Source organism: Piliocolobus tephrosceles, chromosome 3 (genome assembly GCF_002776525.5).
Source record: "Piliocolobus tephrosceles isolate RC106 chromosome 3, ASM277652v3, whole genome shotgun sequence".
In the NCBI taxonomy this organism is placed as follows: domain Eukaryota; kingdom Metazoa; phylum Chordata; class Mammalia; order Primates; family Cercopithecidae; genus Piliocolobus; species Piliocolobus tephrosceles.
Window position 1 is genome coordinate 94537889 of NC_045436.1, and position 18504 is coordinate 94556392.

The window sequence follows — 18504 nt, forward strand, 5'->3', positions numbered from 1 at the left end:
TCAAGAGTATCATGGACGTAATTTCTGTTTTAATGAAAAAATTATTTTCCAGAAGTAGCATTTCACAACTGGGGTTGCATAGGAGAATTAAGCCCTGCAGAAAATGATCTGAATGACTGTTTTCTCAGTTCTCCTAAAGATGACACAGAGGTAGTACCATTTCCAGATGCATTCAAGAGAAGTTAATTCATTGAACACAATGGACATCTTGGATAGGGCATTAGGTCTAATTCTCTCACAAAACCAGAGATGAGAAAGCATCTTGGCTAGTCTCTTGAAATAGATTTCCATGCTATGTGATGCTGATAATTCATGATTATGATGTAGTGCTTTTTGATATACCTAGAAATGACAATATTTTTTGTTTCAATTTGGTCAAATTGTTGAGGCCACTGCCACTTTCATGTTGGAGTCACAGTCCTGCAGAAATGCACTTCCACAATCATTGTGGACAGGCTTTTGTGAAGTTTCAGATATTGAGACAGAACTAAATCTTTTGGAATTCAGAAACATGACTATTTATGTAGGGAAAGAAGTGTGTTACCATCACTGGGATTTAGTCTGAACTCTTCATTCTGAAGCAGTTTGATTCTGTTTGTACACATATATGCAACTAGAAAAAGACAATTTCAGTGTAAAATAATTTCTTGTTTTTAGAAAGTCATATTGACACCTGTAGAGATTTTATAAAATATATCAACTGTAGCTTTAATTTGTAAGTAGTCTCCAGTGGTATTGCCTGAGGTGTTACAAAAGATGTCAACTGCTTCCTTCCTGAGGGTCTATAGTAATAACTTCTGATTTTCTTTTATGTCATTACTTACAATGACAGTTAAATAATAATAGCCAATGCTCATTGAATGCATACTGGTTACCATTCTAAACAATTTACATGAATTAGCTCTTTTTTTTTTTTTTTTTTTTTTTAAGTCTCACTCTGTCGTCCAGGCTGGAGTGCAGTGGCGCTATCTCAGCCCACTGCAACCTCAGTCTCCCAGCTTCAAGCAATTCTCCTGCCTCAGCCTCCTGAGTAGCTGGGACTACTTAGCTGCCCCCATGCCCAGCTAATTTTTTTTTGTATTTTTAGTAGAGGTAGGGTTTCACCACATTGGCCAGACTGGTGTCGAACTCTTGACCTCAAATGATCCACCCACCGCAGCCTCCCAAAGTGCTGGGATTACAGGCATGAGCCACCAGAATTAGCTCTTTCAAGCCTCATAACATCCCTAGAAGGTAAGGACTGCTTGTATCTCCATTTTCAGATGAGGAACATGAGGTCGAAGGAGGCTAAGTGATCCTAGAGTCCTGGAATTTGCGAATATTACACAACCAGTGAGGGGCAGAAGACAGAATTTGAACTCAGACTGCTGGCTCTTAGGCATCACCATGCCTCTGTCCCTTATATCCTTTTATCACTTTGTCCGTATTCTTGATTGTTAATTGACAGAACTGTGGAAGACATTTTGTGAACATAGATAGATATTCCAGTTCATGGACAATGCAGTGTTCTTGCTTATTTTTATGGTTAGTTGATATCAATTCAGTGTACTGTTTACCAGAGAGATTTTCTTACTTCCTGAAGACTCTAAAACCCACTTAATTCAACCTACCTTCTGAGGTCCTTTGCCTAGTTGACTTTTCAAATCTATAATAAAAGATTCCTTGTTTTGATTCCCTTTATTTCTCTTCATTATGTAGGATAGAATGCCATTCCAATATGTTTGAGCTTACTCAGAGCAGATCAGTATGTGATAACGTTTATGTGCTTTGTTAATACTCAAAAGCATATGAGAAATGGAGAGTATGCACTTCTTGTCTGTGGTGAGGAAGGAAGGGTTGTAACTGGTGTGAGCATGAGCATGTATATTCAGTAGTATCATTAATACATGATGTCAGACACACAGAAAATCTATTATTTATTTTTTCAGTCAAATCAGATTCAGGATACTTAATAAATGGTGTTTAGGCTGTCTTATAATAGTTTTGGGGAAAGGCATTGTTTTGTAAATCTTGCCATTATGGCACAAATATTAGATATGGGGTATATATGATTTATTTCAATTTTGTCATGGATTGTAATTAAATAAGAATATATTTATGAAGAACAAGCTGTTGACATATTTTTAAAACTTCAGTTGCAGAGTTTAGGGTAGATTAATGCCTTTGCAATAAAACACACTCTTTTAAAGGAAAGAAAAGAATGACCAGAAACTACAAAGTGTTTACCAGTTGCAAAATTGATTAAGATTTCTTTATGTATATCATTGTTTGTCCCTTCCTTCAAATATATAGGGGAAGAAAAAGAAATGTAACTTTGGGGAATATAATACAACATAATTTCTTACCATTGAGCAAATTTGTAAAAATTTATAAATTGCTTCAATTTATTAACTTTATCCTTCAGAGGGACTTTAAATAGCCTAGATTATTTCATAGAGTATAAAACTATGCTAATATTTTAGGATGGAGGGCACTGAATTACAGCATAGAACTGGAGCTTAATTCTAACTCTGCTTCTGATTACCTCCTAGCACTTAATACTTGCTTCAGTTTCTTCAACTGGAAAATAAATTACTACCACAATATAATTTTAACTTTTCTTTAAAATTAACGATGCTGGGGATAATATTGGATTGCATATTGGATATGCAATTTCTGATCCCTAGGGTACTAAAGGTTGCCAATGTAATGTGGGTAGAGTATTCTAGTTTTAAAGCAACTCAAATGACACAGAAATTAGTATTATACTAATAATTTACATTGCAGTGCTTCTCAAACCTTCACACCACAGAGGAATCAGTGTGCCTATCTGAGTGATACTGGGCTAGCCTTATTTATAGTCAGTCAGAAGCGTGAACATTTATTGATTTATTTGAAGTCTCCCGTTTTGTATTCTTCTTTGTGGTTGCATCAATTAGGATTATGTTTTAACACACATAATTGAAAAAAAAGTAAATAGCTATACACAGTGGAAGTTTATTTTTGTGTCACATAAAGGAAGTTCTGAGATAAGCAGTCCAGGGTGGTATGACAATGCTGAGAATCAGTAGGGACCCAGGCTCCTTCAACACTCTGCTTTACCGTCCCCTGTGCCACACTCAACCCCACAGTTAAGATGGCTGCTGCGTTCTAGCCATCAGATGGTGCATTTTTGTTACATCTCATTGGCCAGAACATTGGCTAGTCATGTGTCCACACTTACCTTTAGCTAAGACTAGAAAATGTAGCCTTTAGCTGGACTGCAGTATGCCCAGCTAAAAGTTGGAAGTTGTTACTAGGGAAGTGGAGGAAGTGTCTTCCACAATGACCTATCTAATGTTTGTTTTATTAGTTAAAAAAAAAAAACCCTTAAACTTTATGAATTAAAATTAAAATTTCATCTTATGTCTTTATAGTATTAATTCTTTGGTATGCTTTGTTGTTTTTCCACTTTGAGAAATACTGATTTATATGTGATTATTTAAATTCAATAAACATTGATATAAAATTGTATGTGACCTGCTAATTAAAAGCAGCAATGTTTTGGATCAGTGGGTTTTTTAATCACTTTCATTGGTATGCAGAGATTTTACCCAACCTGAGCTCACATGGCGATTCTGCAGTTGCCCTGAGGACTTGAAGTGTATTAAGATCGTTGATTCTCCTCTCCTCAGGTGCTAAATCTTTTGCAGTGGCTCCAGCTTGGAGATCTTTTCCTAGAATCTTATCTGCATGTTATCCTCCTGGAACGTTTTGCAAATAGCAGTTGTTAAAGAATTTTTCCACATTTGTATCTGTTTAGCCCATTTATGCCGGAGGTTGCAATTTTTGGAATTTTTGCATGAGTGGAAAATCAGACCTTGGTGATGACTTGAGCAGTAGGACATAAATAACTCCCACATGCTTAGCATTCCAATAATGGAACACTAGCCATATAAGTGGGTGTGAGCTATTTTTTAAAGCCTCATATATTTTGAAGCAGTCTATTACTACAACTAACAAATATATTAAAGTTAATTTGTCAATTTTTATTTAAAGTGTAATATATGTATTCTTATATTTTATGAGACACTTAGTTCAATATTATGACTATGATTTCCCATTCCTTAGAAAGAATTGTTTTCCTGGGGATATTTCTGACTTTTGGTCATTGGTTTTTTATCTATTTTGTGGCATATTCAGTTTGTTAGAATCAGTCTTCAGGTTACAGGAATCCAGAATGAACTCATAAATTCAGGGCTTTGTTTAAAAACACCACCAACAACAAAAGAAAACAAAAACAAAAAAAAAACAAACAAACAAAAACCTTTCCATCTACTCTTTCACTGATATATTCCTTTCTTGCTTTTTCATACAAAGGTTTTGCTTCTGCAGATATGCAAGTTTTTTTTTTTTTCTATCCTGCAACACCTTTTTTTCTTTTCATAGATCATATCATTTCCTTTGCCCAAAACGTCCTCTTTCATCCTACCATTTCCTGTCTCTAATATAGACTTTCCTATCTGAAACTCGCCTTTTCAAAAACTCCTTACTTGATTGATCCTGGAAAGATCTGATCTCTACTTTACTTAGCATTCCTTCTGTACTTGTGTTCTCCAATTGCCTAATCTTAGACTCAGGTTTTTAGAACTTGACAAGATATTTGAGATCATTGCCAGCATAGGTTTTCATTGTAGCTGTTAATTTAGCAGGGAAAAATTACTTCCCCATTTTTTTTCAATTTTCATTTTAGTGAGTAGTGTCTCTTACCAAGTTTCCTGTGAAGTTACATAGTAAAATAAACTACACCAAGAAAATATGCAAAGAGTTTGGCTTGAAAAGACTTGACAAATTATGATTGGCTCTTTCTATTTTTCCACAACTGGGAATACTTCAAGTACTTCAAGTGTTCTTTTCTAGGAATTATTACTTAAACTTTTCTCTTTAGACATGTTTCTCTTTTACAAATATAGAAGTCTCACGTCTCATTTTAATTTTATGTGAAATTTAAGGCAATTTCAAGATTAAAAGCAAGAACTAGTTTTCCTTATATACACCACTTCTGCCATCTTGCTGAAATACCCTGATATGGGTTTTCCTCCTGCCCTCTCTGTTACAAACATATCTTAGATTCATACGCTGTTTAACATGCTCACTGTTAAGCATATGCAGAGAGTCTGTCATTCTCTGACACCCGGGATTAGAAGTACATTAATTTGTGGTACCCAGGACCTTAAGGTATCTTCCAAATGTCTTTTGAAGTAATCATCAATCCAAAATATACCTGAAATACTGAAGTGTAACTTTATCCTAAATTATCATGTATAGCAATAACATTTTGGGAAAATGTGCATAGATTTCTGAAAAGATTTACAAATGAATTATTGAATAAACTCTTATAAGTTGATGAATTTCTTATGGATTTGATTTCACAAACAATGAAAATTAAATATAAGCTATCAGATGACTATTGAGTGTACACAAATTATGGGCAATACACTATTTGGATGCCTTGAAATTAAAGGAATTTATAGTCTGCAAAAAAAGACGACATATGTATACAAATAATTTTATCACATGTGCAAATATGAACAAAACCAAAGAAGCTGTAAAGTACTGTCAAATAAGATAAATTCTTAAATTTGGCATAATTAGACATGAATTGATATAGTAAGTGGCATTTCAATTGACCTGGAAGGCTCTGTTGAAGGTAGCATTTGAACTGAGCTTGAAGGACTTGTTGAATTTCAGTACATGGAAGTATTTCTAACAAAGGGATTCAGAGTGAACAAAGTCATCAGAGTGGTCAAGGATGGGATAAGCTAAGGGAATGTAGAACAGTGTAGTGTTGGTCAGAGTAGGAAGTAAGAAACAGAAGGACCTTGGATGTCAGCTGGTATTGGACCAATGAAAATTTCAAGATTTTTCTCATGGGTATTTTTTTTTAAGTAACTAGTGTAGAGAACTTGAGCATTGGCATTGAATGGAGAGTATTTTAATAGGACTTTTAAACTAAACTGGTTGGCATTGGGAAGTGAACTTTTATGAGAGGGCCTAGGAGTTAAGATAAAAAGAAATTGGCGAGAAAGTACATTTTGTGCTGCTTATTCGAAGATATACTTCTATTACAGACTTCTCTGTGAGCCTAGTGATAAATTGTATTAATGGAAAGAAGTCACGGCATTGAAGGATTAGAAGAGCACGTAAATCCAAATTTTAGTTCCACAGAATTGGCTCTATAGAATATAATGAGATGAAAGAGTGCTCTTGGCAGGTCAGCTGCTTTAGGGGAGGCTGAGGGTCATAGCAACCCCCAATAGCTCTGTTTGATAACTGATGTTTATTCTAACGCTGGAGTCTTTGCTGGGTCCAATTAGGATTTTTATCTTATTCTGATCTTATTGTTTATGCAGGCAAAGAATAAGATTTATTTTTAAATTGGTTTTATATGAGGTAGTACATGGAAGAGTACACAGTCTAGCAGTCACTGTACCATGGCTCTGCATGTTTCTGCCCAAGGCACAAAAGCTTTCCCTGAGATGACCAAGTCACTCATCCCAGGATTAATGCACCATTGCCCCTACCCTTCTGGATCATTGACTTTGTTACAAACGAGTTTACTTCCTGAATAGTTGTAGAAATAGATTATGAAACGTGGGGAGTGAGATGGAGGAGAAGGGGTGATCAGTTCCTAGTTTTCTAGTCTATATAGTCACCCCATAAAAGTTAAAAGACTTCTCTTTCCTTGAACATGTATGCTGTTCATGTTCATAAGATAGAAACACTAGAGCTAATGGATATATCCATGAGGTCATAGTCATAGGATATGACCTTATTGCATATTGTGATCTTTGCCTAGCTTTATACCTACTACATTAGGCATTTGAGAGAAGCTGACTTAAGTATACTTTGATATTGTCATTGACCTGGAAGGATCTACTTGAGTGTTTTACCCTGGAAATTATGTGAACTTGACCTGTTTTAGCCAAGTCCTGCACTTACTGTTTCTCTATACAGATGTATAATCTAGAAATGCTAAATATCAGTATTACTTTAGAAAAAGAGAAATTTTCGTTAAGAATGGATTCTTTAGTTGCCAATGAATTTTTGACATAATTTAACTGATTATAAATGTATTTCTAATTGGTTTGGAAATGTTGGTGTGCAACCTTTAATTGCCTATCACTAAACTGTTCCTTTAGAAATTCAACTCTGAAATCAAGATAAAACTGGGATATAATTTACAGAGATTTAATGTAAGTGCATTTTTGGAAAGTTTATTATTTATTTTCAGACTCTTTATTTCCCCAGTCTTCAGTTAGGAAATAGGGCAGAGGCAGTATTAATGTGCTGTTAATAAAGCTCATGAATCTGAAATGGACTATGAACTTCTGAGGAGGAAACCATATCTTGCTCTCTTATATTCCTGGCACCTGGTGCCTGGCACATAGAAGGTGACCAGTAAAAGTCTGTTAACTGATATTGAATTATTGATTAAATGAATATGCATGCAGGTTAAACAAGATCTGCACTGCTCTCTGTCTTTGTTGGTAATATCAGTGGACTTCAAAAGGGAATATAGCTACCAGAATTATTTTGGAAATATACTCAATAAGTATTACATTTTCTTTGTTGAAGTGTTGTTGAGGATCATAGGTTAGTGGATTAGAAGTAGGTTATTTGCTATTATTGGGCCTCAACTTTATTATCTCTCATATTTTCTTGGAAGAGATAACTTAATGGGTTTAAAGTCACAAAGTAGGTATTCAGTTATGTTCTATTCTCCCTCATCTTTATGAGAAAAATAAATGTTAGGGACCTCATGTGGATCTCTTAGTGCTGTTTTTCAGATGCATTTATGACTCTTGAGAAAGAAACCAAATGAAGATGCATTGAGACATTTCAGTCCCTAGAGCTGTAAAATCTATCCTGGTGACGTTTAAGCAACCATCTATTATACCTACAGGTGAGGAATTTAGACAGAATAGCAGGAACTACTTTTCTGTGCTCTATACTGTCTGGGGAATCAGCTAGAACACTTGAGAGCTAGAGGCTGGAATCATCCTCAGGCTTGTTCAGTCTCATGTTTGGCAGTTAAGATTAGCTGTTGGCTGAGACCTTAGTTGAGCTATTAACTATAACACCTACTCTTGTCTTCATGTTGCTTTCTTTACTGATACAGCACGGTGGTCGGAAAGGAAGGGTGAGTGTTGCAAGAGAGAGAAGTAGGTGTCAAGTGTATCTTTTGTTATGAGCTAACCTAAGAAGTCACATAGGATTATTTCTTCTGTAATCAATTGAACAGAGAAGTCATGAGTCAACCAAGGCTTACCTGCCCAAGTTTATACAGTGTGGACATAGCACCTCTTGATGGGGACATTCTGAAAGCACATGTGGGACTGGAAATACTACTTTAGCTGTTCATGGGAACATATAGTCTGCCACATAATATAATTCCTATGTCTTTTTCTATGGTTTTATGATTTTCAAGTATGACTAATAATTTATATTTCCCTACATTGTTTTTACCAAATACACCACTTACCAATTCCCAGTATCTAGTTTTTTTGTTTGTTTGTTTTAAGTAACTTGCAGCTCATTATGTTATTCAGATACTGAAATTGATGGAGGGAAGTTTAAATTTAAAAATAAAAATTAATCTATTATCTAGATACTTTTATTTATTTAGTTTGCATCATCCAGAATCCTGAGATATTTGTTTTTGTTTGTTTTGTGTGTTTTTTCTCTAAAACAGTTTATTTGGGAATAGCAAGGGTCTGCAATGCTGGATATGCATGCTGTTGCAGACCATGGATGCATCTCAGGGGTCTGAAGTAAGGGGAAGCTTTTAGAGACAAAAGGAAGTCCACATAAGTTGTTTTGAAACAAAGGTTATTGGTTCCAGGGGCTTATTCTAGGTGGTGGCATTTGTTACTTGATGGTAATGCTTGTTGATAGTAAACCATGTTTCTCATGTGGAATTGTTAAATTGAAAGCCGTATTCTTTTTATTTAATTTTTCTTTTGTAATATAACAATCCTCCGATACATTATTTTTAAAATAATATTAAGTGTACAGGAAATTTGCAAACTCAGTTCAAAGTTCTTTTTCAACAGAACTATCTGACAATAAGATTTCTATATGATACCCTGTCACCCTCCAAAACATTGATATACATTTTGTGCACTTGAGGACATTATTCTACATAATCGCAATACAAACCATCAAAATAAGAAAATGAACAATGATATATTACTACCATCTAAGTCTTACACCTCAGTGAAATTTTGTAAGATCCCCTAATAATGTACTTAATAAGGAAAGGATCCAGTTCAGAATTATCTGTTGCCTTTATTTGCTATGTGTCTTTAGGCTCCTTCTTCTTGAACATTTATTCAGTGTTTCTTTGATTCTCATTATTGTGATGTTGTTGAAGGATATTGGCCTGTTGTATAGAATGTCCCTCAATTTGGGTTTATCATATGTTCCTCGTAATTGGATTCAGGTTATGCATCCTTACAGGAATATCACAGAAGGGATGCTATATTCTGCATATTGCATCTGATTAGCTGGTACATGATTTTGATTTGCTTCATTATTGATGATATCCACTTTGATCATCTGATTAAGGCATTACATACAAGACTTCTTCACTGTCACATTACTAATTTTATCTTGGTAATCAGAATTGGAAGCTATATAAATATTTCTCATCAATCTCTGTGTCTTTATGGCGTAATACTGATTATCATGAAAAAAAAATGTTGGGTGTTTTCTTTTTGCTTTATTTTTTTCTGGAAAGAATGAAGGCAGACAGATTAGCTAGCAAGACTACCTTTCTTTTGTTTATGTAGGTCACGTAATTTAGTAGCTAAGCTTGATTTTTAAAAGGAGACATTTCTGTAAAGTGCTCAATAGTTTGTTTTAAGTTCTAGGGAAAAGACAGTGTTATGTATCCAATTAACTGAACAGCAAAATAAAGCAGTGTACTTGTTGTTTATCCTTTCAAAGATTTAGATTACTGTTAGCTTTCTTGATTTATTAAAAGAAGTAAGTATTGAGCACCTACTGCATCTCACACCTAGGAGAACAAAAGTCTTGTGCATAAACTCACATGCTACAAGAAGTGTGGTAGGTGCCTTGTTGAAAGAACAGGTCTCACAGGGGAGAACAATAGAGGAGATACTTTGTTTCGATCTTGGTAAATAATTTTGATGTGCTGGGGAAGTTTCAGGTACCCAATGGCAGGCTGCATTTGGGGGAATGAAGAGTAGATAAAATATTGGTATCTGATGAGTCTGAGGCCAGATTTCAATACTTTATCTGCTCTTCATTTTCCCATCTCTACTTACTGTAGGTATGGCCTCTTTAAAAAATATAAACTCTCTGAAGACAGAACATTTTGTTTGTTTATGTTTTGATATGTCCCAAGTGTCAGATATGGCACATAGCAGCTGGTCATGGCTATCAAATAATCATTTATCAAATAGTGACCCAGCAAATTAGGTGGGTTTCCGAGTCCATTCATCAGTTTTCTTTTGTAACATAAGAAAGATTTAGATGTCATTTCTGTAGTGATTTTATTTTTCTGGTAAGAGTTTCACCTCTGTTTATTATTTCTGTCTTTTTTTTTTTTTCTATCTCATGGTTACTTTCCATATCTCCTCAGTGCCTTGCCATCATCATATCCTCAGGATGTCCCTACTGCTTGTGTTCAGCTCCTTGAAGGTCTTAAGAACCTTGAAAATTTAGCTTTTCAAAGTCAATTCAGGGTTTCAAATTTTGCTTACTTATTTTAATTGTAACTGTACTGGCAAAATTAATCAAGCTCGCAATGAAGAAAAACCGATACTGCAGAATCTCAGTGGAAATGAATACACCCTTCTGGTTGCTTATTTCATTCTCCTGAACTTTCACTATGTTAAAGGCATCTTTTGAGATTTAAAAAATAGAACCATTGCCTTGACATTGATCTCTATTGCTTTTGTAGGATAATTGTAGTTTATACCCTTCTAGATGATCTGGGAAATCATTTGAGTTTTCTGAAAAACTGAAAACTAGATTTGATGCTACATGTAAACACTTTTTGTACTACTCATTTATGTATTTTAAACAGCTTTATTCTGAAAAATCTAAAACATAGTGAACAAATATAACTGAGAGACAATATCTTGTTGCAGAATGAACTTTTTTTTCCTTTTCTCAATGTGTTTATCATTTCAGTCCATAATCTGTGTATTACTTATCAGATATCATGGCCAGGGAAAAGAACAGCATAATTTTTAGTTGACAAAGCACTTTTATATATTTAATCTCATTTAATCTCTGCAGTGTCCTTGTAAAGTATCATAAGTATTTTTAGAGATGAGGAAGCTGGTCCTCAGAGAGAATAGGTGGCATAATTAAGATCATACAACAAATTGTGGAATTCGGGTTTGAAACAAGCATCCTGCCAAACAAATCAGTGAAAACAATGATTGGTGCATTTTTATTTTGAATGGTGACCTTTATATTGTAAGTGCTTTTTGTTTTGTTTCGTTTAATAAGTCTTGGTTACCTATATTAGCAGTAGTCAGAGATTATATTTGATATCCCAAGATTGTTTTAAAAAGCATTTTATATCAAAATGTTCACTATCATTTTACCTACTAAATTTTGCAGAATGAAATTCTTTGCAACCCACCTGACTAAAGCAGAGCATTCTTTATATCAGAAACATTAAATGGGAAAAGAGGCCTATTGATGTTGGTGTTGGGAATAAGAAAAGGAACTCCAACACCCACCCCCCTCATCTCCCATTATCATCTCTGTGTAGGATTCTCTCACAGTCCAGGCATTCTTTTCCTCAGAATGGATGGGGCAAACAAAGGATGCAGTGTTATAGGTTTCTCCACTGTGCTGGCCCCTTCTCAAGGCTCCCATTCTTGGGGGAGAGAAAGGAGTGGGTTTGGGTTGCAGGCTTGTATCAGGAGAGATCTGGAGTGCAAACATGACGGCCTGGTGTGTCCCCACACCTCAGACCTGTTATCCTCTCTAGAGGTCTAAAAGACTCTGATGTCCTCATAATCCAGGATAGCAAGGATGGAGGTGGGCTTGCACCGTTCAACTTGTAATTATTCTTGCATTGTTTCTGAAGCTCATTTTTAAGAAGCTACTTATGATTTTCTTGCATTGGGATGTATTTTACATTGACCACAATGAGTAAAAATTTTTTGTTTATTTTTGGATAGGGGGATGAGTGTGTGTGTGTGTGTGTGTGTATACACATATATATGTGTGTATATATATATATATATATATATATATATTTTTTTTTTTTTTTTTTTTTTTTTTGAGGCAGAGTCTGGTTCTGTTGCCCAGGCTGGAGTGCAGTGGCCAAATCTCAGTTCACTGCAAGCTCCGCCTCCTGGGTTTACGCCATTCTCCTGCCTCAGCCTCCCGAGTAGCTGGGACTACAGGTGCCCGCCACCTCGCCTGGCTAGTTTTTTGTATTTTTTAGTAGAGATGGGGGTTTCACCGTGTTAGCCAGGATGGTCTCGATCTCCTGACCTCGTGATCCGCCTGTCTCGGCCTCCCAAAGTGCTGGGATTACAGAGTATATTTTTAAGAAGGCATTACCCAATGATTGTCTTCTCTAAAAGTTTCAAGATCTTGCTTTCCACTTCTTTGAATATTTTTTCACCATCTTCCATTCTTTGATGTCTCTAATATCAAAACATTACCTGAAAATAATGAAAATTTTATACTTTAGGAGTAGTTGCTCCCCGAGTCTCACTCTGGTACATTGCTTAGCTTCTATTCTGCCCCGTCTCCAGCCTCACAGAGCTAGGCTGTTTTACCGGCTTATGCTGGACAGCACCACATGGAGGGACATGGGAGGACAAAACACCCCTCACTGCTTCATTCTTCCTGTGGTCCAGTCAAGGCATTTGGTATATAATTACTCTAGGATAAGAAATCTGGCAATACTAGAAACAAATCAGTGTCTATCCAGATCATGATCATTAAAACAAATGCAAATACTTAACATATAGCATCTGATTATGGGAAATAGAATGTATACTTAATCCATATTTCTTTATTATGCTAACTTTTCCCATAAAAGACTTCAAACAGATGACTTAATCCTACAAGAAGATAAAATGATTATTTTTATTGTGAGGTTGTCTTTTCAAAAACACAGACTTTATAGCTAAGTATAGGTAGACATCTGTTACTCAAGTTGCATAGGAATGGAATTATTCATTGTAATGTAGCGAGGAGAGCGCCTATGAGTGTTGCTGATTTCCGGTTCAGTATTTGGTCCCTTATTGTGATCATTTTCTTTTCAATTTGAAAATTTCACTTCTTCCCCTTGGTGTAGGTTCCCCTATACCCATATAGGTAGTCGGGTTTGGGCATGTAAGCAGGTTGAGCCCAGACATCGCTCCTTTCCTGTCCTGCCATCTAGTGGAGAAATGTGCATGCAGTGCTGGCCTACTGTAAAAGACAATGCAATTTCTAAATTCCTGTATTGAGTGAAATGAAAGGCTTATTCTGTACCTTATACACAAATATTCATAACTTAGTTAAGAAGTAGTAGTACTGGTAGTAAATGACCATTGATGAGTTACCAAAAAAGATGAGTCCTTAAAAAATATACTAAGTATAAGAGTAACTAACAGAATCCCCAAAATGAAAAGTAATAAAATCTAACATTCCAAATATAAAACTGTAAAATAAAATTCTTGGCACTGGCACAGAGATGGATAGATCATTGGAACAGAATAGAATTCAGAAACAGACTGTGAGGGTGGCATTTCAAATAATTGAGATGATGAGATATTAAATAACTAATGTTGAGAAGACTGGCTAACAATTTGGTTAAAAATAAAGATGGATGTCATTGTTATTTTTTCCTTCAAAATAAATACTCATTGTTTAAAAGATTAAAACATTAAAGAAATTATAGTGTAAAATTATGAAAAGAAAATATGAACCATTTAAAATATAATCTTGAAGTGGAAAAGGCTTGCTAATAACAGTAAACCCAGAGGCCATTTAAGAAAAGACATTTATGCTTCCAGCAAACAAACAAAAACAGTTACGAGAAAATTACAAAACAATAATACTTAAAGGGTAAATTCTAGGTTCTATTCTTTAAAATGAATTAAATATTAATGAAATATTACATATCAATAGAGCTCTATATAGACAATATGAAAACAATTTGAATTTGTTTCTCTGATTAGTCAATGAAACAAAGGTTCTTTTAATGTTTATACCATTTAGTTTTCTTCTGTGAATTGGGTGCTTTCTGGTTTTCTGGTGTTTGTGGTTTTATTCCCCCTATTTTATTTTAGTATTGGTCCTTTATTATGTGTATTGTAAATATTTCTGTCAGTCTATTAATTATTTTGTTGATTTTTAAAATGTCTTTTTAACATTATAAATCAATTTAACTTACAATCCCTCTTTGACTGCTACTAGAGGAGGGATAGAATCTCATATTTTTTTCTTCAATCGATAGCTGATTGTCTCTGTCATCATGTTCCATTGTCCCCATTTATTCAGGTTTCCTTCCTTCTTTGTCTTTTAGTAAAGTTTTCATGTTTTCTTCATGTATATTTGGTGTATTTCTGTTAGATTTATTCTTAGGTCTTTATGGATTTTGTTGCTGTTATAAAAGAATTCTTTAGTCCAGTTTTAAAATTTGGTATTTGACCAGGAGCAGAAGTTATTTGACCATGAACAGAAGTACTTTTACTTCTAAAAATGTTACATTTCTGGAGTTAGGATTTATGTGTGTGTATGTGTGTGTGTGTGTGTTGAACACATTTACCATGAAGTTTGTTTTCTAAGAGCTGTTATTAAATAAATTTGCCTTTTGTAACTGGGTCTTAAGTTCCAAAAAAAGCCTGTATTTTTATATATGGCTAAGATATCCTGAGGGCCTCCCAACCCACCAGAAGATATCAGTATACTTTTCCGTGAAGTTCCAATTTCAAAGTTTTGCCGTGAGCAGCAAATTTAAAATCGCTTCCACGTCTGGCTCTTGCATCTGTTCATGACTCCAGAATCACCTGCTTGTCATCTGAATCCAAAACCCAACCCCTTCAATGTTCTCATAAAGCATTCATCACACCAAATGTTCTGTGAATTTAGGCTGAAGATTAGAAATCATGGGGAGGGGTTACATCGAGGGACAGTAAGGCATCCACTTGCTCACTGTCTCTGTTCTGGCCTTTCCTCCAACTCAGGAAATAGGAATTTGCATGTCACCTTGGTTCCCACTCTTCCTTCTAAGCCAAGTGGAATATTATCTTCTAAAAGTACTGAGTATTTTTTCCTGAAGGAAACATGATGAACGTAAATTTTCCTACTCTTTTACATATCAGTAAAGGCTTATATTTGGTACTTATGTACACCATATGTATTCATATGATTTTACTGTTTTATATTGATTTTATTTTGATTTATATTGATTTATATTGATTTTAAGTACATCTGACTTAGGACTGTATATAAAATTTTAAATCATTCTGCTCTTGTTTATTACTTTCAATCTTTGGATAACACTTAAATTTTCAGCATCTACGTATTCTAGGTAAATGTAACAGAATATAAAAGTTTTAATTCAAAATTGATGTAGTCTGTATTTCTTTTATATACATATGTTCTTTGACTTACACTGGGGTTCTGTCCGGATATCATAAGTTGAAAATATTTTAAGTCAAAATGTGTTTAATACACCTAACATACCGACGTCATAGCCTAGCCTATGTTAAACGTGCTCAGAACACTTCCATTAGCCTACACTTGGACAAAATCATCTGCCAAGACAGTACACAGTTGTGTGTTGGCCACTCACCCTCATGATTGCATTACTAAGTGCTACAGCTCACTGTCACTGTTCAGGCATATGACCAGCCTTGGAAAAGATCAAAATTCAAAATTTGAAGTACAGTCTCTACTGAAGGAGTATAGTTTTCACAGCATCATAAAGTTGAAAAATCATAAGTCAAGGATTATCTGTATTTATAAATAGAGCTTCCTGGAAAATACGATGTTTTGGTAAGATTTTCTTCCCTACCAAATAATTGTAGACTGTTTTACTCATTCAGTAGCTGGAAGGATGTACCTCCTTTCTGTCATCACTCTCGGTCATGCAGTGACACTATTCACTAATTTTTGGGGACATAAAATGTGGTCAGTCACTTGCTGAGTACAATAGAGAATATAAATTTCTTTAGGTGATAAAATGAATAGAAAAGGGAAAGGAAGGAAAACTTAGGCTTAATGTTCCATTAAATAATTAATTAAGCTGTGCAGTGATGCCATTGTGACGATGCTTTTTTTGAGACAGAATCTCACTCTGTCGCCCAGGCTGGAGTGCAGTGGCACAATCCTGGCTCACTGCAAGCTCCACCTCCCTGGTTCTCCTGCCTTAGCCTCCTGAGTAGCTGGGACTACAGGTGCCTGCCACCACGCCCAGCTATTTTTTTTTTTTTTTTGTATTTTTTTATTTTTAGTAGAGATGGGGTTTCACTGTGTTAGCCAGGATTGTCTCCATCTCCTGACCTCGTGATGCGCCTGCCTTTGCCTCCCAAAGTGCTGGGATTACAGGCGTGAGCCACCGCGCCTGGCCGTGATGATACTACTTATTGTGCAGTACTCCTTAGCTACAAATCAGGTTATGCTACAAAGTGTGAAATGCAGAAGCATGGCTGACACAACCATGGCAATAACTCATTCTTCCTGAGTGAGAGACCTGCAGGGTCTATGATATATAATTGTGGCAGCTCACTCTGCACATTATGAACACAGAATGGGTCAGGCTTCTGCTTTCGTGACTTCATTATGGCATAGGCCTCATCAATGGACAGCAAGTGTATCATTCTTACAATGGAATTCATGTGTTCTTCAATGTGCCCTGGCTCTATTAGTTTTCCTATGGGAAACTGAAGCTGGGTGTCTTTGGCAAGGATTTATTCAAAGGGATGACATCATGAAAAACAAGCTTGTGCCTATACAATAAAATGAAGTAAGGGTGGTATTTCTTAAAATGAACTGATTTGATTTTCAATGCAAATCAGTCATACTGGCAAAAATTTGTAAACGATGCATTAACAAATTTTTGCCAGTATGATTGATTTTTCATATGTTTAATCCACATCTTTTGCTTGTGTCTGCATACAGATTGTTTTCTGACCATGTATCATCATTTCCAATTTTTGCCCTTTTTCTGAGATTTTAAACCTTTAGCTACTTATTTTTTAAGTTATTTTTGTTGTGGTTTATATGTCCTCATTTCGGTTAGCATTATCAGATGAAATGTTGTAAATAAAAGCAATTATTTAGAAGAAAATATATCCTTTACTTTCTAATTGTTTAAGAAAATTACTTTAAAAGTTTCTTTTTTTAACTGGGCTGTTAATAACACTAATTACAAACTAGATTGGTCTTCGTAACTTACTGCCATGTTTTGATTTACAGGATCTCCAAAGATGGGTAAATGGTGCTAATGAACATGGCTTTGTCTTGGTGTCTTTTGGAGCTGGTGTCAAGTATCTCTCAGAAGACATTGCTAACAAACTGGCAGGAGCTCTGGGGAGATTGCCTCAAAAAGTGATTTGGAGGTAAGGTAATAATGTAGATTGTTTCTTTGTTATTGACATTCCTTATCTCTTTGTTTAGCCCACAGGTCCCAGTAAAGCACAGCACATTGTTTCCCTGGCAAGATTAGCAAGATGCCCTTGACTTTCATTTTGTTTCTTAGCGTATTGAAATTTAGGAATTAATTCATAAGGCTCTATGATGGATAAAGAAACCTCTGACCTATAGGACAGAAAGAAGATATTATTCAGAATGACTTTTCCTTGTGGCAGATGAATATTTATGTTTCCCTCAGAGATCCACCCTCATTTACTCTTTTATTATTTATTATGATTTTAAAAGTTAGTTTTAATTGCATGCCTTTTTATATACTCCTTCAAATCAGTTTTGAAATGAGGAAGAAAATGATGGATTAACAAATACCTAAAATACCATGGACTCTTTTTGGCTCCCACTTTGTCTCCTTTACATATATTTTTGATTTATTTTATTTAACAAACCTGGCCTTTAAAAACACACTTACCATTTAACACAGTTTAAGATAGAACCATAGACTGACCATAGCTTCTTTTGGAAGGCTTTGCCAACACATGACTGTCTTTGGAATTTCCAACCCAATGTTGAAAACTCAGACATGAACACTTTATTTAGCATGTATTTATTGAGCACATACTACCACTGTTGAACTCTAGGGATACAACATTGGTCCCACAGTTACTACCATGAGTAGAAGAAAGTGCCCCTTAAGCCATTGCAATTAGGCTTTTAGTAATAGAGATTTTCCCTTTATAACAAATGAGTAAGGATTAGCTCCCCTGCTGAGCTATGCAATGACATTTATTTTATTCTAACTATTCAGGACTTTTCCCTTCAGATCTCGGTCTCATTGGGTTTCCTCTATTAGGCTTAACCCCAGAAAGTACTTCTGCTTCATTTAGGACAGTTTATGTC

At 35.2% G+C, this 18504-nt stretch overlaps 1 protein-coding gene across 1 annotated transcript in view; it reads left to right on the top strand.

The window, feature by feature from the left end:
- The window catches only part of UGT8 (UDP glycosyltransferase 8), an 84457-nt gene that overhangs the window by 51678 nt on the left and 14275 nt on the right, over positions 1-18504 (top strand). Inside the window, exon 3 of the mRNA XM_023220063.2 lies at positions 17434-17576. Coding sequence (XP_023075831.1) covers positions 17434-17576 — 143 coding nt within the window. The remainder of the gene's footprint in view (positions 1-17433; positions 17577-18504) is intronic.